This window comes from Zosterops lateralis (genome assembly GCF_965231275.1).
Source record: "Zosterops lateralis genome assembly, chromosome: 4".
NCBI classification, from domain to species: Eukaryota; Metazoa; Chordata; class Aves; order Passeriformes; family Zosteropidae; genus Zosterops; species Zosterops lateralis.
Window position 1 is genome coordinate 3,800,882 of NC_139765.1, and position 23,405 is coordinate 3,824,286.

The following is a 23,405-nucleotide window of genomic DNA, read 5'->3' on the forward strand; positions in this document are numbered from 1 at the left end:
AGAAGGAACACATTAAACTGACACTGAGGTTTGCAGTTGGAAATCTGCAAGAAGGAGGGGCTGGGTAGGAACTGTTTCTTTCCCTGGCACATAAAGTCAGTGCCCCTTGATTGACACACTAATTAAGGGTCTCATTAGAGTTTCAGATGGAAGGTGAAATTTCTAAGCTGCATGTGGAATCCTATCGTTTCAGCTTTGCCTAAAGACCTTCAGGATCATCAGCTGCCTTAAAGAAAAGATCCTGCGAATAAAAGAGACAGTGCTGGGCATCCCTTTTCCTGTGCAGCTTTAAATGGCACAACACACATTCATATTATGCTTCTTTTTTTTTTCTTTTCAGCTGCCATGTACTTTGACCCTTTGTGTCTCTTGCTGAGCCCAGCTCCATCATTTCAATCTGGAAGCAAAAGTGGAGAAAACAGTTGCTCTGTTTCACATTCCCTTTGAAGGCTATCAGCAACACCCTGTGAACAGTGGCTAAGAATTTTCCTTTCAAACTAAATTAACTACCCCATTCTTTCTTTCAATCATGCAGAGCTCCTCAACCTAAACTGTATCAAGTGGAGCTACTGGTCACAAAATGTGCCTGCTCAAGTTGTTTTTTTTAACTCACATCCTGTAAAAAGCAACACACACCCTAGACTAATATCCGTGGACCATCACATTCATTCACTCTTGCAGAGCCCAGCTTCAAAACTTGCTATGTCCAGCTACTGCTCCCAATCCAAAGCTCCTAAAACAAAAAGTGTGCCCTGGCCTTTACTTTGTCCTCTCAGCTTTTAAAGTGCTTTTAAAGCACACTCAGGTCTGGGGATCCTCATGCACCATCACTTTCATAGAGCCCAGCTACAAAGCTAAGAACATTCAGCAGCTGGTCTCACAAGAGAAATTCTAGAAGAAAGAGGGAGTGCTGGAATTCACTTTCCTCTTGCAGCCTTATAAACTGCACGGCCAACAATGAAACAATTCGTATTCCTTCACACGAAGAATCACACATCCCCTCATCCTATGCAGGATCACAGGCTTTCAGTCTCGAAAAGAGCATCCATCCACAACAGAATCCCTACACTGACTGCCCTCGCCAGGAATGGCGCCGGGACAGAAGAGAGCTCGGCTTTTTCCTGGGCACTGACAAAAAAATGAACCACACGATGGCGGTGTGGACTTGAAAAGGAAGAAAACGCACCTCGCCTATCTAAAGTACCCAAAGTGCAGGTCCAGCTTGAAATCGCCACTGCGCTCGATTCAACTGTCAGGAGAAAAAGAATTTCACTGCTCTCCCCTGTACAAACTTTTATTTGTCCCACACTCAAACAGCAACACAAACTCCTTTACGCTAATAAATGTTTTCACTCTCACAGAGCTCGGCTACAAGCTTGAAACCATCCAGCAAAAGCAAAGCTCACAAAAGTGTCAGCTGAGAAATGCTGGTGCTGCCTTACAACCTCAGCTGCACTCAAAAAACTGATCCTCACACTGCTCAATTCGGCATGTGGTTTCCACTTCTCAGAGGTGGAAATTTCTCCTGAAATTTTGGCAGTGGTCTTATTTCAGACAAGGTAAGTAATGTAAATATGCTCAGGATTGGTCTGCAGCAGGTAGGTGTGGCCCAAAGAGGTAATGCCCAATAACAGTGTTTTGGCACTTTTGTAGGGGCTTATATTCCTGGATGTTGCTCATTCCAGAGGAGGGGATCTAATTTCTTTTGAGATGGGTTTATAGTTCCTCTCCTCCTCTAAAGAAACCAAATGTGGATCTGCAGGCTCAGTGGTCTTAGTGACTTGGTGATCTTGAAGGTCTCTTCCAACCGACACATTCTGTGATTCTGTGATTTAATGTCTATCTCTAAAAGGGATTCTGTCTGGTTAGAGCAGTTGAACTGTTCCAGTGGGAATACAAAAGCCAGGCTGTTGAGCTTTCTGTCCCAGTACCTTTAGTATGGGAGCAGTCACTGGTGCTGTTCCATTTGGATCCATTTGGCTCTGTGAGACTGAAGGATCATGATGTTTCACTGAGCTGAGAAGGAAAGTGTTGCTTTGATCTTTTTCAGCATTTTTGTATTTTTGTAGTAGAGTTTCTCACTGTTTTTCAGGTAAACAAAGTGATATTTACATACCTTTCTCTTGAAGAAACAACTAATAAACTTCTAGTTTAACCAGTGAGAAGTAACAACCTCATTCTCCAACCCCTGATCATTATCCAAAACCTATATATATCAAAATCAAAAATTAACTGCCCTTTTTTTACTCTGACAACTGCTACATGTGTGTCCTTCATTTCATGTCCATCTAGTGAAAGGCAAGTGAAGATAGTAGGGTGTTTACTTTAGGTAGAAATGAAGTTGTAAGATTTCTCCACAGGTACTTTTGTGAGCTGTGTTTTTGCTGGATTGTTTCAAGTTTGTAGCCGGACTCGGCCAGAGTGAAAACATTTATTAGCACACAGGAGTTTGTGGTGTTGTTTGAGCGTGGCACAAATAAAGAGTTTGTTTGGAAGGGGAAGATCAGAAAAATCATTTTATCGTGACACAGCGGGTTGGAGGGGCAAAGGCGTTTTTAGCTTGGCTCTGCACTCGGAGTGGTTTAGATAAAAAAAAAAAAAAAAAAAAAAAAAAAAAAGAGGTGTTTCCTCCTTTTTCAAGCCCACATCGCCATCGTACGGCTGGTTTTATGAGCGCTGAGAAGGAAAATGAGAGGGGAAAAGCCAGACTTTCACCTTCCCTTTGCCGTCTAATAACCGGGACAAACCCACTGAGGACTCGCCCTTTCCCCCTCAGCTTTGGCCGGCATCAAATCCACCGCTAATAAAAAGAGTTTCCAGCCTCTACTCCCCGACAACAAGGCACAGGACAAGAGGAAACGGCCTCAAGCTGCACCAGGGGGTTGAACAACCACGAAGAATTTTTTAATTTAAGGGAGAATTCTTTTCTTGGGCATTGGAATAGGCTGCCCAGGCTGGCGGTGGAGCTGCCGTTACACCCTGAGGAAAGAAACACTGGAGACACCACCCAGTGCCACACAGCCTGGCTAACACGGCAACGCCAGACAACACATCAACCTCACCGAACCCCACAATCTCCACCATATTAATAAAATCCATAATTTTTTAATTAACCTGAAGGACAGCCCCCCGGCCCCGCCCCGCGCATGCGCACTGCGCTCCCCCGCCCCGCGCAGGCGCCGCCCCGCCCCGGGAAGACGCAAAGATGGCGGCGGCGACGCGCTGCGCCCGCGGGCTGCGGCTGCCAAGGACAGGTGAGTGTCAGCGCCGCCGGGCCCCTCACGGCTTTTCCCGACCCCCTCAGGGCTCTTCCCGGGCCTCCCCATCCTCACCGCCCCTCAGCCAGCTCGGCCTGCCCGTGCGGCTTCTCCCCGGCCCGGGATACGCGCTCTGCTCCCGGCTCTGTGCGAGGGGAACTCGCACCGCGGTGCCTGGAAAGGAGCTGCCGAAAAAAATGTTCTGAAGGCGTGGAAATGATCGTGTTTGAGCCTCCCTTCTCCTTAGGGTTGGGGATGGAGCTGCGGGTGTCGCGCTGGGGCTGTCAGTGCCTTGTAAGCGAAAAGTTTAAATTCGTTTTGTCGTTTCTTAGGTGATTGTGACCTTTGGGCCATGATTTGTGGTGAGGTTCAGCTATCAATATTATATATAAAGCGTTATTTGGGTCTTTGTCTCCGTTTGAATTGATTCTGAACTTAGGTTGGGTAATATGGGAGATGGTTAAACGGGTTTTGTGGGTAAAGGGCAGGGAGGAATTTAATATCCTTTCAATGGGAGCAGTGTGTTGTTTGTTTGCCTCAGTGGGTGTCAGGCTGCCTTTCAGGACAAAATGGGAAATGTGTCTGTTTCCATTTCCTGGAGTTGGGAAAAAACAGGGATAAACAAACCTTTGGGTAGAGAAAAAGGCGCTTTGGGTTTTCTGTGGATATTTGATCTTTAATTCATAGAATGGTAGAATTATTGGGATTGGAAAGGACTTTAAGGATCATCTTGTTCCAACCCCCTGCCATGAGCAGAGACACCTTCCACTGTCCCAGGTTGCTCAGAGCCCCATCCAACCTGGCCTTGGACACTGCCAGGGATGGAGAAGCCACAGCTTCTCTGGAAAAATGGAATTGTAAGTAATAATTGGGCATAAAACCATAGCTGGTGATAATTTATGGCAGCCAGACCTCACAGAGTTATGGAACAAAGAAAGATGTTCATCACTAAACACCTGACAGTGTAAGGTAAGCACAACAAGGGAATACACAAAAGTGGAAGAATATAAAACTGTAATTAGATATTATTTGTTGGTGTGGCAGTGAAGAGGTGTTGTGAAGAGTCTGCCACCAATAATTTTTGCAGAAGTAACAGCAAAAAATCTGCTGAGTACTTGAAAGATATAAATCATTGATTTTTTAGCTTTCAGTGGCTCTCAAACTGCCTTTCAGGACAAAATTGGGGATGCAATATTTTTTCCAGTTTGTCGGGTATGAAGAGAGCAGGCATAGATAGACTTTTGGGTAGCAAAAAACCTCCTTTGGGCACTGAAATGTGATTGGACTTTCTGGTTTGAGTTCTGCCAGCTGAGGTAACAATATAATTTATGCCTCAGTACCCTGTCCTTTTGATCTTCTGGACACTGTGGCTGCAGTGTCAGTGCTCATGTGTAACTGGTAATTCCTCACCACGTTGGGATAAAACCTTCTTCAGTGTGCAGGTGTCAGGTTGTTCCCAGTCCCATCCAGCCTGGCCTGGGACACTGCCAGGGATGGGGCAGCCACAGCTTCTCTGGGAAACCTGTGCCAGGGCCTCACCACCCTCATGATTTCTTCCTCATATCCCATCTAACCTCTCTGTCAGTGTGAGGCCATTCCCCCTTGTCCTGTCACCACATGATACCAGTATCCCAATGATGTCCTGCCTTTGTGGCTCCCAAACAGCTCCTTGAGGAAAGGAGCAGCTTTGGGGCAGTATCCCATGTACCACAGATCTGGCTCTTTGCATCTCTCCCTTCAGAGCTGTGATACAGGAGGATTCTTTCTTCTGCTATGTTTTATATTTTTACTGAGTATTTTTTACTTGCTTCACCTTAAACTCACAGTCAGCTTTACTTGCTTTGAAGAACTGATAACCCTTGTCTGCTCCTTCCCTGTCTCACTTTGATCCTTAACTTCCCCAACAATCCCAGGCCTGCTCCTCTCTGACCTCTCCAGATCTCTCTGAAACAGCCCATCAGGAGTCTTGGCATGGGATCATTAGAGATCTGTGATGAGAAAACCAATGTAAGCTGTGATTTAGCAGTGCCCAATCCCAATTAACATCCCAAACTTTCTCCCTTTCCCTGTTTTAGGCCACGGAATTTCTGTCCTGACTGCAGCACCATCGGCATTGCAGCAGCACCGGCAGGTCCATCACGCCGTGATCCCTCATGGCAGGAGTGGAAGATCCTCTGTCAGTGGCATCGTGGCCACAGTCTTTGGAGCCACGGGTTTCCTGGGACGATACGTTGTCAACCGCTTAGGTAACTCTCACCAGGAGCACTGGGTACAAAAAAATACCCCCAAAAAGATGGTTAATGGAAATAATCAGGTTGCAGGGTGGTGGAGAAGTCTCTGGCGTTTTGGATCTTATAAAAGTGTTTTGCAGTCTGCTTTAAGTTCCAGCATGTGACAAATACTAAAAAATGTTTTAATTGAGGAAGCTTTGGAGCTTTTGAAGGTTAAGGTCATTAAAAGAAGTCCTACTCCTCTGGAGAATGCACATCTGAGGAGAGCTACAGGATGTGTTTGAGTCTCTTGGTTTTAGCTTTTTAAGACATTTTACTAAAAGGTTTGCAGGAGTTTGATTGGAATTCTTCAAAATTACCCTTGTGAATTTAAATTTTGAAAAACAACCCATGCTGCTTTTTTTCCCCCCTCTTTCTTCTCATGCAACTTAAAAAATATAGATATCCTTGTATATGTTCCATTTTTCAGGTGTTGTGCTATATTTATAGAACACACCATTTTTATTGTTTTTTTTTTTTTTTTTTTTTTTTTAAGCTTTGGCATTTTGTCTTACAAGCCTAAATACTAAGAAAAGAATCCTGTTGAAGAATTTCAATTATGTAGGTTCAAGAAGAACCTCAGTTCTATTCTACTTTTAGTTTTGCAGAACCCTAATTGTAATGCCTTAATTCCAGGAGGAATAAAAGGAAGATTTGTTTATTCAGAAGTTCTTCCACTTAAAGGGATGTGTTTGTTTGAAACTTTGGTGGTTTTGTGTCCCTTCAGGTCGCATTGGCTCTCAAGTCATCATCCCCTATCGCTGCGATCAGTACGACCTGATGTACCTGCGGCCCATGGGCGACCTGGGGCAGCTCCTCTTCATGGTGAGTCTGGCTTGGCGTCAAGCACAAACAAACCCCTGGGGGCAGCCAGGGAATCCTTCCCAAAGGCACAACTCCAGCCTCTGAATGGTGTGAAAGAGCTTGCTTTGGTGCTGCCTCATTTACACATCATCTCATGTTTTCCCCTTTGATGCTCTGCTTGCAGGAGTGGGACTGTAAGGACAAGGATTCCATCCGAAGAGCCGTGGAGCACAGCAATGTGGTCATCAATCTTATCGGGAAGGAATGGGAAACAAAGTAATTTCCCTTTGGTTTTTCTTTTGCTGTATGTAATAGGTTTGCACCAGGTATTGTAGCCATGTTTTACAGCCTGTGTGTGTGCAGTGATGTTGCCAAAGTTCTTGGCCTCTGTGTAAAGGCAACCCCAACATTTAAAATTTCTTTAAATGGTTTACTCCAGTCCTGGTTGTGATCTGCTTTGGGAAAGTACATTCTTTCCAAAGTTTTCCAGCATACAACTTCTGTTCTGTCAGAAAATTCGAATGTGCTGCTTTCACATACCTCATAGATGTTCCCTGAGTGCCTTCCTATGGATGACAGAGCCTCACCAATTTCCTATATTTGTGTTGCCATTTTATTTATATTTGTGTTGCCATTTTATTTATATTTGTGTTGCCATTTTATTTTATTTATATTGCCATTTTATTTTATTTTATTTATATTGCCATTTTATTTATATTTAACTCATATTTATATTATGTTTATATTTACATTCTCACTGAAATAAGATTTCATCCTGTCACTTGAACATCGTGATGAGTTGTAGCCTGCTAGAAAAAGCATGAAACAGGAATAGCTGATGGAGAGTCTCTAAGATTATGACTAATAACATCATTCCTTGATAGAATTTTGGCACAGACAATATTAGGTACAGAAGCATTCTTTGATAATAATTTCTAAGAACAGTTCTCTTTTGAAATCCATTAAAAATTTCCCATAGTTTAGGTTAAAAATACCTGTCATAGCCACCTTCTGTGTGTGTGTGTGTGTTCATGCAATTATGTCCATTTTATTTAAAGCCTTGTGCCAAACTGCAAGACAAAAGTTTAATGCTGGGATATTTCTTTGTATGGTGCATAATTTTTGCTCTGGTAGAGCAAAATTTGTAGACAGAAACAAATGTAGATTCCATTTTCATCTCTCTTTACAAACCTGTTTTGTTGCCTGTATTTTAATGAAGGGCCCTTTGATGTTGGAAATTTCTGGATTTGTGTAAAAAGTATGATTTACAGAAAAGACAGTTTATTTTATTATTAACAGGAAGTGTGAGGACAACAACAAAAAGCTTCATTCTGTTTAAAAATCCCCAACCTTTGTTCTCTGTACGGTTCCAATAGATTCAAATAGACAAGTCTTGATCCATTTAAAACTTCCAGACATTACAGAACTTGACCACTGTGTGGCACAAATGTGTTGATCACATATTTTTATGCACTTGGGGATCAGTGCTGGTGCTGAAACCCTGAGGTCAAGTTCTCTGGTTTGTTAAACACGAGGTTAGAGTAACCATTGTCATCATCCCAGAGCCTGTGAAGAACTTGGACAGGAAGAAAAGTAAGATTAGATGGAGAGATCAGTCAAAAAAAGCAAAGCCTGCCATGAAATACTTTCCTCCTTGCCTTGTACTTGTGTCCAGGCTCCTCTGTGTGTACTGTGTTGTTTGAAACTCCATGGTTACAGGAGGGATGTTGTTCATTCTCCTGTGTTTCTAAATCTATTTTGGTGAGCAGAACAGGAGTGATGGTTCCCAGGATCAGATTAGTTATTGAAGGCTCAAAAATAACTTTGTATTTTTAAGGCTTTCTTTGGACTCCAGTGGGATCTGGAGAGCTGTGGGAGGAGATAAGGACACAGAGGGAGAGGGTCCTTACAGGGACAATACAATGACATGAGAAGCCAGTTCTCTTTCTTGCAGTTTTGGATAGTTGGAAAGAATTTTGGGATTGTTGGCAGCCTGTAAGGTCAGTTCTGTGTGGAGACAGAGCTTCTGTATTGTTCTTGATCAGATACCAGACTGGTTGACAGTACAACCCCCTGATTTAGGCCCCCTGAATGTCATAGAGTGACGGGAGGATTTCTTCTTGCTTCTCCTGGAAGTCCCTTTCAGCTCTGAAATGGTTCTAAATGCTCTGACAAATTGTTTTTCCATTTGCATGAGCAAATATTCTGTGTTCTCTGGTTTGTTTTTGTCTGCTTCCCCCATGCCAAGCATCTGCTCTGACTTGTTGCTGCTCAGAAATCTTGAGCTTCTTTGTATTGTAATTAATATGTCAAATCAAGGCAAATTTTGAACAGGATTTGTAAAAACACAGCCTTGCTCAGAGTTCAAGATGCAGGAGTGCTTTTTTAAATAAAAATAATCTGTTTTCACTTTCACTGGGAGTTTTCTATTTGTCACAGACAAGTGGGCAAGAGGATTTTTCATACTGATTTAATCTTACCAGGTGAAAAGGCAGAGAAGCTAAAATTGAAGATTACAGTTGCAATTTCACTTGCCTCTAATTTTTATTATATGAAGAGTCCATCATGAAGGGAAATTTTGTTTCTAATGAGTGTCAGTATAGGTTTTTGATAATACAATTCAAATGATATGTAATAATTGATTTTTGACTGATTGGCAGCTATTGTTGATTGCTCTTAAAGTAACATTTGAGTTTTGCCTTGCTTTAGAAACTTCAAATTTGAAGATGAATTTGTAAATATTCCTCAAACTATCGCACAGATAAGTAAGGAAGCTGGCGTGGAAAAATTCATTCATATCTCTCACCTGAATGCCAGCATGAAGAGTCCTTCCAAATACCTCAGGAACAAAGTAAGTCTGCAATCCACTTAAATATATTTCCTGAGAATATACTTTGTATTTGGTGTAGATTTGTGTTTTTCCCCCAGCTGGGTCTATTTGAAGGAAATCAGTGTATGGATTTACTAAAGACTCTTTGCTGCTGCTGATAATTTGGGCTTTCTCTGACACCTTTATCTTAGTGCAGCATCTCAAAGACCAAATGGCTTAGATATAAATAATATTAGATATAAATAATTTCTGTGCTACTAATGGCATAATTTCTTTCAGTTCTGTAGTCAAGGAGGCCTTCTATTATGAGAGGCATCCACTTCTGCTTGGTTCAGCATGGATCTAATGAATGTGTTTGTTTTTATTGATAGGCTGTTGGAGAGACTGCAGTGAGGGAAGAATTTCCAGATGCTGTAATTTTGAAGCCCTCTGAGATGTTTGGGAGAGAGGACCGATTCCTCAATCATTATGCAAGTAAGTACTCTTGGAATAGTAAACCCATGTGTGATTTGTGTAGAGAACAGAGAGAAAATGGGATTTGCTTCTGGAGAGCAGGCAGGTGTGTTCTCATCAGGAATGTGTGGGATACAGAGCAACATATTAAATTCTCACCTCATAGAATTCTTTCTCAATCTAGCTAGATGTTGCTCTTTATTTTTATTTTTGCAATCATTTTATTTTGAGGGGAGGGTGTGTACTGAGCCACTCTCAAAAAACATCAAATATAACCCTCCCATTGCTGTTAATACAAAAACTAAATGTGTCTTGAAAGAAATGCTGCTGCAACTGGCTGGGAATTCTTCCCAATTCTGTTTTTTGGTGTTTTTTTTTTTTTTGAGGCAAAGACAATTTTCAGAGGAGATTCACACTCAATATGGTGTAAAATCTTTTGGTTTTCCTGGTGCTGAAAGGATTCCCTGATTTTTCTCTTTTTTTCCCCTCAGACATGCGCTGGTTTGGTGGTGTGCCTCTCATTGCTTTGGGCAAAAAAACAGTCAAGCAACCAGTCTATGTAAGTTTTCCATGAAATCCCAAATCCTCAGTGGGTGGATTTGTTGGTCTGTAAACCACCTTTGAAAGAAGACTGTGTGGATGTATTCCTGTTTTCTCCTGGTAACTGTTGGACTTTGTTCCTCACAGGTGGTTGATGTAGCAAAGGCAATTATTAATGCAATTAAGAATCCTGATGCAAAAGGAAAAACATATGCCTTGGCTGGGTAGGTCACTTTTTCTGATTCTAATTAACCGTAGTACATCTTTTTGGTGTCATTTTTTGGCATGCTGCACAGTACATTTAATTTCTCCATCCATGCACACAGTTGGAGCTGCAATAAATTCCACCTCCTTTTTGGGAGGAAAAATGGCTCGAGCTCTTACTGTGAGGACTCTGAAAATCCTAATCTGGGCCCCACTGCATTTCATGGGAAGAAATAGCCAGCTAGGGAAACATGCTAGACAGCATAGATTTGGGGAAAATTCTGGTAAAGCTGTGTGGAAACCACCTGGAATTAGAATGCCTTAGAGGCTGTAGATCTAGTTAGAGACTGGATTTACAGGTTTCCCAGAGCAGCTGTGGCTGCCCCATCCCTGGAATTGTTCAAGGCCAAGTTGGATGGAGCTCTGAGCAACCTGGGATGGTGGAAGGTGTCCCTGCCATGGCAGAGGGTTGGAACAAGACAATCTTAAAGGTCTCCTCCAACCCAAACCATTTTATGGTTCTCTGATCTTTTGGAAGTTTTTTGGAGAACATATCAGTTGAAGGCTCAGTTTTCATGGCTGTAACCTCAGACCTGTGAGATCCTGGGTTTATCAAACTGCTCAGCAGTGTGCTCTTGTGGTGTCATGGAGCTTTTCAGAATTGTTTTGGAATGGCAGCAAATTGCCTGGAAAGCCAAGGGAGATACCTGACAGCTCAGTCACACCCATCTAGAGAGCCTAAAATGCCAAGGCAGAATCTGAACAAGAAAGGAATGGGAATTCCCAGTGGTTTGTTACTCTTAGGCAGATGGATGGAAGGCTACTTCTTTCTCTCCATCTTGAGAGAGGGGGAATGCATTTTTTGGACAATTCATCTTGCTTAAAAAAAAAAAAAAAACAAAAAACAAAACAAGATATTCTTAGTCAAGTAAAGGCAAGTGAATCAATTTCCCTACAGCCAATTTCTACCAAAGATGGGATGCCTTGTTAATAAAGTGTCCTTAATTCTCCATTTGCTTTCTGGCTTCCAAGTGGGCTTGAACAAACTCCTGTCACAGTGCTGGAAGTCTTGGGTTCAGAATTGGAGTCAGGATGGAAGGAGGCACATTCAGGTGTGCTTTCAAAGCACACAGAACACACTTCATCCAGTGTGGTTATGGGGGTTAACCTTGTCCAGCAGCCAAATGCCCACTGTTTTTTTCTGCCATTTCTTTTCCATGCTCTTCCCCAGCTCTAGGATGGGCAGTTCTCCAGGATAAACCTCCTCCCTGTGAGCCACAGGGGAATCTTTGCTGACGAATTATTTGGATTGAAGAAAACAAGGCTACAAAAAGCCTTGGGGGATGGAGGGTTTAAAATACTATTTTTTTTCCTCTTGCTGCAAACACTGAAGTGAATCTGGCTGAGGTGTGACCTTTGGTGCTTTCCCTTTCAGCCCTCACAGGTACCTCCTGTACGACATGGTTGAGTACATCTACGCTGTTGCCCACCACGCCTTCCTTCCCTACCCCCTGCCACGGCCTCTCTACCAGTAAGTTGGACCCTCATTCAGGAAGCTCCTGGCAGCCCAGAGGCATAAACAACTGTTGCATGGGTTCTTTACTCTGCCCAGTTGTTATTTAATGTGGTAGAGGTTACAGAAGTTGCCATTCCTGAGGTCCCTGTTAGCCAGTTTTGAGCTCAGGGGCTGCATTTGATGGGCTGGTACATGGAATGAATGCTTGTAGTGAGCTTAGCATAGCTGCTCATTCCAAAGTCATTTCTCCCTGACATCCAGGGAAAGGATGAGAGGACACAGCCTCAGGCTGCACCAGGGGAGGCTCAGGTTGGATATCAGGGAGAATTTCTTCACAAAAAGGGTGGTTGAACATTTGGAATGGGCTGCCCAGGGAGGTGTTAAAGGAATAACTGGACGTGGCACTCAATGCCCTGGTCTGGTTGGCAAGGTGCTGATCAGCAAAGGTTGGACTTGATCATCCTGGAGGTCTTCTCCAACCTAAGTGACTCTGTGACTGAATGGCTTTGCTGAGCCAAGAAGTAGCAAAAGGTCCTAATCCAATAAAACTGGTAGCAAACTGAATTATTTTTAATAATACCACAGGGAAAATGTGTGTATATTGCTGACTGCAGGCCCTGACAGATTTTTGTGCACAATCTTAAGGATCTGCTACTGAGCCTGGGCCTGATCCTTAGGGAACAGTCACATCTTTTTGAGGAGCTACCCCAAACAGTAAATGCCATTTCAGAAGTTGCCCTCAGCACAATGGGGCTTTGTTATTATTTGACATCTTGTTCCTCCTCATTTTTAGTACAATGTAAATTAATAAGCTTAATCAGTCACCAGAGTTAGAACCCTCCTGCCAGTAGGACTCAGCCTTGGATCCATGGAAGTGCTGATGGATAATGCTTAGAAGAACATCCTGAACTGCAGTGGCTGTTCCTCTATTGGCTGGAAGAGGCACCAAGTTATAAGATGACTGAGGTGACAGAGCAGCTTGTTAAAAAGGTGCTCTGTGGGTGCTTCCTAGTTTTATTCACATTTGCTGCAGTCCACATTATTCTGTTTTTATTTATGGGCTAAACTAAGCAATAGTTCGTATTTTTGAGAAAAGAATGCGCCTAAAAGGCAGATAAGCCTGATTGTGTTGACGTGCAGTAACACCCTAATCTGCCAGGTAAGCACTTCAGCAAAAGGTCCTGCCTGTAAGAGATTCTGCTGTTGGTCTTGAGACACTGAGCAAGAGCTGTAGCATTATTTTCTTTTCCCTGAAAGATTTCCTTTCTTTCAAGGGAAACTTCATTTCTGAAAACTGCAGTTCTCCCAATCCTCACCCATTTTATAGATTGCTACAGATTCCACCAGCTTGTTTGTGTTGCTGATAACTCATTGAGTTGTCAGCAAGTTTGTTTTCTCCTGCAGGCTTTGAATCCAACTTCGTGACTAATTGGATTGCTGCCTACACTGGCAGGGAACAGAGTTTGGAGGAAAGGCAGGGGCAAGACTAAACCCTCTGGTGTGTGGGGAATTGGATGTGGGGTTCACTTTCCCCACCCACTAACATTCATTTTAACTTTTAGAGATCTGCTTCTCCATTCTACACAAAATAAAATAATACAAGATCCAATAATTTAGGAACAGTTAATTACTAGAAACACAACTAAGAACTTGGTGATTGGCACATCTGGTGCTTTAATGAACTCAGAGCTTGCAAGAACAAGCTTCAGAACAAGCTCTTGCTCACTGTCTGTAAAGTCTGAAATAATTTTTGCCAGGTTTCTGTGTGTCTGGATAAATGACTGCACTTCTGCAATTTTTCTTCTGTTCACAGTTTAGTTGCAAGATTCTTTGAGATGAATCCATTTGAACCGTGGTTGACACGAGACAAGGTGGATCGGGTAAGTATGGGACCAGCCAAAAATCCCTCTTGGGAAATGTTTCATTGTGTGCTTGAAACTCCCACTTGGGGTTTTGCATTCCCCAAAAACACATGGAATTGAAAACAGCCAAAAGTAGAGGTTGGATGAGCAAAGTGAGGGGGGCAGTGCTCCCCACTCTGAGTCCCTTTATGTACCTCTAGATGCATTAAAATAATTTCCATCATCCAGGGAATGATAGAATTTTCAACAGCTGAAGTTGAACTGACACCCTGCATACATTCCAAAATCTCTTAACATTCAAGTGCATTTTTTGGGAGAAATGTTGCCACTTCATGTTTATTCCTGACTTCTCAGAGTGTTTCATTGGGGGTGGAGAAATAAGTTGCAAAAAACCAACTGCAAGGAAGGAAAAAAGTAGGAATTGGCAAGTATTAGTGTCAAAATTTGGCATATGTGTAGGCTAGCAAAGATAAGTCATGCACATTCCCTAAACTTTCTGCTTTCTGAATTATGGAGTGACTCTCCCAACTGTTTTGCAGGATTAGAGTTTCAATGTATTTTGTTATAACACAGTATCAGTAGCCTACTGAACTGACTGTCCCCCAGGATATTTTTGTAACATCTCCAAAAACCTTTCTTGCAGCTGCCTTTGTAGTTTCTTGGGTTACATTTCATAAAGTAAACCTGCGCCAAATGGCTAAAACTGCTGCAAGTCAGCTGTAGCATAGGTAGTGTAAGAGGGAGTTTCTCTGTGTCACTTCTGGGTCTGATTGTTCCTCTTTCCAAGACTTTCCTCTTTTCTTCAAGACTTAAATAATCTATATAATATTAGATGTGTTTGACTTAAAGGACTTTTCAAGGAATTAGAGAAATCTCTGTTTCCTAGGATTAAGTCTTATGGGTTGCAAATATGGTCATAGAATTAACTATTTGTCCTGTACAGAACCATGTTCTAAACCATACACAAAGCAAAACAATCTATCAGAGGTGATAATTCAACACACATTTGCTTGAGAAATCAGAATATCCATAATTGGAGTTCAAGTATAGCCTTGGAGTTCTGCTTAATTTTGCAATGCGATGCTCCCTGATAAGGCATGGAGAGAAAAGGAAGGTATTTCCTGCATGGTATTTATTCCTGAATTAAAGCCTGAAGGACTTTTTGCTGGATGCAGAATACCTGTACCTCCTATTGAAAATCTTGGTACACAAGACCTTGTGTAATTATGCCACAGTTCTGTTTGAATCTTTTTTCTTCCTCTACTTCTTTGGCAGGAAAATGATTGATTGCATTGGGTGTAAAGCTGTTCATTTCAAGTGAATTTTTTTTATTATTTTTATTTATTTTTTTTTTTATCTTACCCTCTCCATTCTTGTTGAAGTTTCACACAACAGACATGACATTTCCTGACCTCCCTGGTTTTGAAGAGCTGGGCATTGAACCAACCCCCCTGGAGCAAAAGGCCATCGAGGTCCTGCGCCGTCACCGCAGGTTCCGCTGGTTGGACGCTGAGCTGGAGGAAGTAAAGCCAAAAACACAGCCCATGTAACAGCTGGCAAGGGGGACACCTAAACTGCCTTTGGATGACTCAACTTCTTTGGAGAACTGTGTACATACTGAGTAAAATGTATTAATCATGTAAACTCTATTTCACCAGTGTTGTCTTTTTTAAGGGGGGGACTGTTGCAATTTCTCTCTGCCACAAAAGCAAATAACATGGTTGCTTAGCTGGTGAGCATTGGAATGTTTTGAAAGTTGGGACTAGAGGGAGTGTGCCATAACACTTGTCCCTTTCTCCCTTGGCTCTCAGAGCAAATGTGTCACTGAACTTGAGGTGCTCAAATGGTTTCAAGAGTGTTCAGGTGGGGGACTAGGTCACCCAGAACGTGCCCTTTCCAGTAGGGATTGCTGGGAATGCCACTTACTCAGACTGTGAGATCTCAGACAAAGTGTGGTTTTCAGTTTTTGACTCTTCTGAATTTGGTTTTCTGCGCTGAACGCAGGTCCTAAAGAAAGTCCCAGCTTCCTTTCAGGGAGGTGTAGAGAGCCACAAGGTCACTGAGCCTCCTTTTCTCCAGGTTAAACACCCCCAGCTCCCTCAACTGATTGCTGTAGCCAAAGAACAGACTCTCTCACTCTTTCTGTAATGCCAAACTACTGTGAAACTCCTGGGCAAAGTGTTTCTCAGATTTCAAGAGCTTCCACATTTTGTTCCACATCAAAACTGCTGCTGCTAATGTTTACTCTATGAGAAAGAGGTGGGCTCTTGTGATAGTGTGAGGGTTTTGATCCTGCCATTGAAGGAAGTATTACATTTGGCTCTCATGGATTGTTTATTTTTCTTTTGATAACATCAGTTCACTGTTTATTTTCTGCCAGTTCAAAAGCTAGGACAAACTGGAAGTAAAGTGTGTATTGTTGTAATTTGAGCCTCAACTTTTATTATTTTTGACTGCCAGCTTTCCTCTATCAGACCCTAACTCTGCAGTCTCATTAGCACTCATTTGCTAAGTGTGGCCCTGATCTTGATTTATTACATGTTGCTCACATCCTGCTGTGACAGCACTCGTGTTCCTGAACTTCACCAGAGTACAGAGAGATGCAATTATCACATAGCTCTGCATGGCTAACGAGCAGTTTCCATTTTCAGATGGCAAAGTGCTGCAGGAAAAGCCAGCAAAGGCAGTGTTGGAAGGTGAGGTGCCAGATCTGGAAGTGTTTATTTCCCCCCCACAGTTTTTCCAGGTGAGGTCTCCTACAGGGTTTTAATTCAGACAGCCATTGGAGAGTGGGAAAGGGGTGAATATCCATGAGAAATTTACCTGAAGCAGCTGTTCCACATCAGGGATATGGGTAAAGTGGAGCATCACACCACAATACTTTGCCTTACACAGCACTTCCCACCCTGCAGGAATGATGCTGTAATTTCTCCTTAGTTACCTTTCTGAAGCAATTCCTTTTTTTTATAATACAGCCCTGAGTACAGAATTGCTGTAATCCATAGAATTGCTAAGGTTGGAAAAGACCTCCGAGGTTGTTGAGTCCAATCTTTGGTTACCACCTTGACAATTAGACCAGAGCACTGAGTGCCACATCCAGTGATTTCTTGAACACCTCCAGTGATGGGGATTCCAGTGTCCCTGGGCAGCCCCTTGCAATGGCTGACCACTCTTTCCATAAAGTTCTTCCTGATGTCCAACCTGAACCTTATTTGGCACAACCTGAAGCTGTTTCCTATTGTTCTGGCTGTCCCCTCCTATCAGGGTGTTGTGCAGAGTCAGAAAGTTTCCCCTGAGCCTCCTTTTCCCCAGGCTGAGAAAAGCTTAAAGGTTTCTCCAGTTGCTTAGAGGACAGATTTTAATGACTGAGAGGAGTGTTCTTGCTGGCGGTAATTATTTTGTAGTTACCTCTCTCTCCCTGCTGTCATTTCTTTTCTCTCTGCTCTAAGGACTGCACATGGATACAATTCTATGAAAGGAGAGCAGAGGACTGTCACATTTAAAGTAATCTAAATTCTGAGTAATTAATGAGAATATTATTGCAACTTGTTTGAGGTAGGGGAGCAGAAGGTGAAGGGCAGTGACAAAAGAGCAAAGGGAAGCTGGTGGCAGAACTGAGGACAGTGATGGTTATGCTGCTATAGGGCTTCTTTCCTGGGACTCACTCCCTGAACACCATTCCATCTTGGAAAAACTTAACATCAGCTGGGCATGCTGCAAGCTACAGAGTGGAAATTGCCTTTCTCATCGTCACTAGGGAACGTCAGTGATTTTGTTGTCGAGATTCTGGCTTGGAGCAGGATATGGAATCCAGAGCTGGAGAGACGTGGGTAGGATAGCAACATGTGTACATTGCTTCACCCCTATAGCCACAGACCTGGCTTACATTGAATCGCCAGTAGTCGGAGCTGCTGCTTAGCAAATCCTGATCCCGGTTTTCCATCCATCCCTTCTGGAACCTCCTTGCCCAACATTTATCCTCTGGCCTGATCCAACCGATTAAAAAGCCATTAAATACCTCCCTTCAAAGGTGTTTTGCAAATACAAAGGGTAGTGGTTAAGAGCTCACTGTCCTGATGGACACTGGGGATGAGCAGTGTCCCTCATACTGGGACCTCTGTTATTTCATGCCTTTTTAATGATGTCGAAGGGATCGAGTGCACCCTCAGTAATTTTACAGGTGACACTAAAGCAGAGTTGTCACACCTGAAGGACAGGACGCCATCCATGCCTGACACAGGTTACCCAGAGAAGCTGTGGCTGCCCCTGGAAGTGTCCAAGGCCAGGCTGGATGGGGCTCTGAGAAACTTGGGCTGGTGGGACATGTCCCTGCCCATGGCAGAGAGTTGGAGCTGGCTGATCTTTACCCTTCCAACCCCATCCATTCTGTGATTCTGTGATTTTGGCAATAGAGGTGCATGTTCCTTGCTTTACAACCATTGAGTTCACTCGTCTCAAGGTTATCCCTGAACCTTACTATTGCAATCCCTAACCTTACTATTCCTCCTCTGCAGGGAGGAGATGCCTCTCAGCTTCTGGTCCCTGGTCAAAGCAATCTGAACCAAGAAACAGAAACCCTGTTCTGCCAGAGGAGCACCTCAGGTGCTGTAAGGGATTTGTCCAACTGCCTGCAGCTGAGGAGCCTTTCAAGTGTGCTCAGGTGTGGCTGGAGGGAAGGCTGGGCAAAACCAACTGCCAGGTTTTGTTATTTGTGAATTTGACCTTGTCTTACTGAGGGAAGGGTAGAAAATAGGAGCACATACACGTTCTGTAGGTACAATTTCCTTTGGAAGTTCACCTCTAGCTAATGTTGCTGTCAATTAAAATAAAGCTGGTGCTGCCACTGCATTTTTTTGAGCCTCTGAAGGCTGAGGGCAGCCTGGGCAAAGCAGAGTTTGTGTCCTAACAATGTGTCAGAGCAGTAATTTAGTAACACAATTGAGTAGAAATGAAAACAAAAGATGTTTGCTTGTTTCTAGTTTTGGTAGCATTTTTCTTACCTGTTTCTCCCACATACACTCCATGTATGGGGTACTTTATACCCTTAAGTTGTGCTTGGGTAGGAAAGAAAGAGCCACTCATTTTTCCACGTTTGTTTGCTCCCCAGACCACCTTATTCCTTTTTTTTTACTGCCTTTAGAGTTTTCCCAGCCTGCGCTTCAGTGCATTTATGGATTTTTAACAAAAGAAGAATAACCACTCACATCCTTGTGTTTTCTTGAAACTAGAAAAATCTAGTGATAGAGCATAAAATAAAGAACAATCCCCTTCCCCATTAATTTACTTTTGCTGTAAATATTTGAAATTTTTCATGCTAGTCTTCAAAAACTGGCTTAAGTCTATTTGAAATTCCTAATCTGACTTACCCAGGCCACTGACTTCATTTTAGAACTACAGACTCATCATCCCTGGGCAGCTTATCCCAGTGTTTGATAACCCTTTCTGTGGAAAAAAAATCTTGCTGAAAAGGAGAAAATTCAGAAATGCAGAGAAATTCTTCCCTCCTTGGCTGTGTGCTCAAGCTTGGCTTTACTGCATGAGCAGCAGGAACCCACCTTGGGAGGAAGAATTTAAAAAGAAAGAAAAGATTTTATTCTGTAGCATCTGGTGGAATGGAAAGAAGAGCTGGTCTGGAGACAGGAGCTATTTAAGGGACAATTAATTGCCAGGTTCTTTAAGAGGAAACTAAATAAGAGAACAGAGAGAATAATTTAATCTGTCACTGGGGCATTTGATTAGTTCTGATCAAACTTTGTGTGGTGAAACTGTGCTAATCAATAATAAGATAATTTAAAAAAAACACATTGCTTTCATTCACATTTATTTTTTTTTGCTTGGCTTGTCTAAAGTCAGGAGATAAATTTAGATTTACCTTTTCACTTTCCTCCCTCTTTGTGAAACTGCAGCCCTGTTGAAACCTCAAGTGTGCTTGTTATCAACGGGGTATAGAGCCCTGCTTGCATCAAGTGTGCTCCAGTCAGGATCAGCTGGCAACACTGAGCCAAATTATTATTTAAATTTCATCTGTCTCCTGTCAAAAGCAAGAGGGGAAAAATTGTAGTTTTCAGAAAGTTAGATGATTTAATATTGGTTTCATCTATTCTATTGCTGTTCATATCACAGCACAGGTTTTCCATTCCCATACAAAATACAGGAAGGTACCCTTCATTCTCTGGTTTAATTTTATTTTTTTTTTTTCTTATCTGGTTGATGTTCCTGGGCTTTGTTGATGCTGTTTAACCTGCTGTATGTCTCTCTTTCTTGTACCCATTTTCCAGTGCAGTGCATGTTGCATTAATTTTCTGGTACATAACCTGAGGATTTTTTTTAAATATTCAGCAGACTGGAAGCCTTTTTCCCTTGTGCTGAGACCCAGGTGAGGTGAGGACATCCACCAGCTTGGCAATTAATTACCAGCACTGAGAGGGCTAAAGGGCAGAGCTGCTCACCTCAGCAAACTGTGCAAGACCAAAAACTGCCAATGCCAGGGAGGGTCCATCAATCCCATAGGGCAGATCAGGGTCATTTCCCAGTTTCTATGCCTGGAATCTGGGGCTTTGCATGGAGATCCTTCCTTGAAACCAAGCACTGTGACAGTACCTGGGTGTTCAGCTCAACTTTCTGTAGCAAATGTGATTTTAGCAATTGTTTTCTACCTCCCTGACACCAGCAGATTCCATCTTCAGTTATCAGTCAGGGCTGTAATCTCAGATTAGATTTCAAACCACGTTTTTTCCTGATTTTTCGGGAGGCTTGGCGTTACTTCGGAGCGTGTTTTTCCATCTGTTCACTGTGGATCTGCTTGGACTCCCTGGTTCTCCCAGACAAGGCAAAATGGTACCTGGCAGTGTGTGTTTGCCTGCAGAATTCCCCAGAAATGTGCCATCTGTTTCCAAGTGCCTGAAGCAACAACAGTAATGGGCAGCAGCTTTGGAGCCCAAACCACACCTGAGTTGAGCCCTGCTGTGGTGGGCACACAGAGCTCTGAATTCAGTGCTGGCTTCCTAATTCCATTTATATTCCTGTTGCAGTGGTTCAAAAAGAGATTTGCAAATGTAGGTCAGTTCTGCGTGGATTATTTAACAGGAATTCTCGCTGGAAGTGTTATTTATGCCAAGTGTCAGGACTCAGATCTGGGAGCTCCATGGTGCAATGGCACACATCTCCCAGCTCGTGCTTCTGTGGGAAGGGGAGTTTTGCTAAAGGGGAAATTCTTGTTGTACACAGGCAATTTGAGGAGGTTATTATCAATTTTCTGTAATTTACTGCGCTAGAGCTCTACGCTGACAACCACATCCAAAAAAGGCTGTGACAAATATTTGCAAACCTTTATGAGCATCTCCATAGCATTGCCCAAGCTTCTTTTTGCACCTTCTTTAGATGTTGAGTTTGTGTGTCTGCTGCACTTTTGTTGTTTTTTGGGTTTTTTTGCTCTTGAAGGGGTTTAAATGGTGTTAGTGTGGATGAACCGAGCCTGGCTCCTTCTTCACCCCACTCTAGAAATGCTCCCTAATGTGTTCAGCTCAGTCTGCAAAGAGTTCTGTGTCTCTGGGACTGGCAGGCAAGTCAGTTGGTTTAAGTAATAGCACACTGTGCTGCAATCTGCTGCATAATTATACACTTAATTAGATTCACAGTTTGCTACCTATGTCACACTGTGACAGGGCTTGCTGCTCTTTAGGGAGGGCAAAAAAACCTTGTCTGCTTATAGCTCAGAAAAGCATCATAACAGTTGATTTTCTCCCTGAAGGTTTGAGTTCCTCTTGGAAGAACCTGCAGGACAGATTAAAGCTCAAGTAATTACTGTTTATTAAATGTTGGTGGTGAACATCCCCCAGTTAAAACAGGCCTTGGGGCTTGCAGGGGAGAAGCCCTGAGAACAAGATGATGATGGCAAACACATTTAGAGCTATGGGATAAATAGAGAACATTTCACTGTGTGAGTTCTGAGGGAGCTGTGGTTGTGAGGTTTTACATGACCATCACAGAATGGTTTGGGTTGGAAGGGACTTTAAAGATCATCCAGTTCCAACCCTCCTGCCATGGGCAGGGACACCTTCCACTGTCCCAGGTTGCTCAGAGCCCCATCCAACCTGGCCTTGGACGCTTCCAGGGATGGGGCAGCCACAGCTGCTCTGGGAAACCTGTGCCAGGGCCTCCCCACCCTCACAGGGAACAATTTCTGCCCAATATCCAATCTAACCCTGCTCTCTGTCAGTGTGAAGCCATTGCCCCTTGTCCTGTCACTCCAGGCCCTTGTCAAGAGTCTCTCTCCATCTTTCCTGTGGGTTCCCTTCAGACACTGCAAGGCCACAGTGAGGTCAGTATCTCATGAGGTGAATCACCTTCACACAGGGCAAAACATGCTCTTACTTGTTATTCTACAAAATCTCTCTCCAAAGTGTCTTCCTCAAACGTGTTAAATCTGCCTTAAAACTCTCTGTGATGGGCACTGCTTGTGTGTGTCAGCAAACAAAAAATCACCTTAATTTACCATTATTCCTTTAGAACAATAAAATATTTTGTAATGGAAGTATCCATGGGGCTCTGATCTAGTGGAAGGTGTCCCTGCCCATGGCAGAGTGGTTGGAACTGGATGATCTTTCAACTCTTCAACCCAAGCAATTCCGTGACTCTATAATTATGTCATTTGATCCTTCACAGAGAAATCCTTCTCTGTGAATTGAGATGATAAAAATGGGCATAAAAAAAGTTATTTCTCATCCTGTTCATCCTCTTCCTTTCAAGATAGAAACCTTAGAAGTGTCTGACTGCTTGAAGCCTCCACAGATGGGCTGTTTCCCCTAAGCATGACACTGCAGCAGTGCAGAATTTCAGGGACTGTGTCAAGTTGTCCACGCTTTTAAATGTTCAGAAACATGAGCCAACGTCTCCCTCTGTAAGGGAAGGGTCCTTCACAACATCTTGCTGGTGCAATTATGGCAGATTGCGTTTGCACAGACCCTGCTAAGCCGCTGTGAAGTTGATTTTTGTGCATTTCACTGAGCAATGCCTGGATTTGGGAGTCTGTGCTGTTAATTATGGATGTGGTTGGTCCCTCTGTGTGTCCCTGGGCACTGGTGAGGCCACACCTCGAGTGCTGTAGCCAGTTTTGGGCCCCTCACTCTTTCTGTTCACACCATCCCCTGTTTGCTTGATAACCCCATCCACCATTTCTTCACCAAACTGCTGCTCACTCTCTCCCTCCCTCCATCATTCTTAGTTTAAAACTCTCCTCATCAGGTTGGACAGTTTTGTCTTGGCTTTTTTTAACTCTGGTGATTTCATCATCTCAAAAAGATTACTAGGAACAGGAAAGATTCAGTAAACTTTGACCAAAAAAATATAAATAAGGGCTGTGCAAGTGTTTCATAGCTCTGATGTGCAGCAGGTTCCCACAATGCTGTTGAGGACAATTTCTTGTGTGTGCACAGAGCACACAGCCCATAAATCCTGCAAGGGAAGAACTATTCCAACTGTGTCAAAAAAGGGCTCCTTTGCCCCCTGTTTGTTCCAGAACTTCATAGTTCTGCTCCTGAGAAACTTCTCCCCAATTTTTAATCTGTATCTTTCTTCAGGGACTGTGGATAAACAAGTCCACATGTTCTTCTTAAGCCAGGATTGTCTTTTAGCTTAGAAATTTCTCTCCTTTATATTTTTCCCTCCTGG

General features: G+C 43.0%; 1 protein-coding gene and 1 long non-coding RNA gene across 2 annotated transcripts in view; one reads left to right on the forward strand and one right to left on the reverse strand.

The window, feature by feature from the left end:
• The window catches only part of LOC310908274, a 260,105-nt gene that overhangs the window by 151,349 nt on the left and 85,351 nt on the right, over positions 1-23,405 (reverse strand). The window lies entirely within an intron of this gene.
• Positions 3,176-15,385, forward strand: NDUFA9 (NADH:ubiquinone oxidoreductase subunit A9). Its single transcript, XM_083859113.1, has 11 exons — positions 3,176-3,254; positions 5,333-5,503; positions 6,255-6,352; positions 6,516-6,607; positions 9,041-9,182; positions 9,533-9,635; positions 10,106-10,173; positions 10,302-10,378; positions 11,794-11,889; positions 13,688-13,754; positions 15,119-15,385. Exons 1-11 carry the CDS (start codon positions 3,206-3,208, stop codon positions 15,284-15,286), a joined length of 1,131 nt encoding a protein of 376 aa, XP_083715239.1. The 5' UTR covers positions 3,176-3,205; the 3' UTR covers positions 15,287-15,385.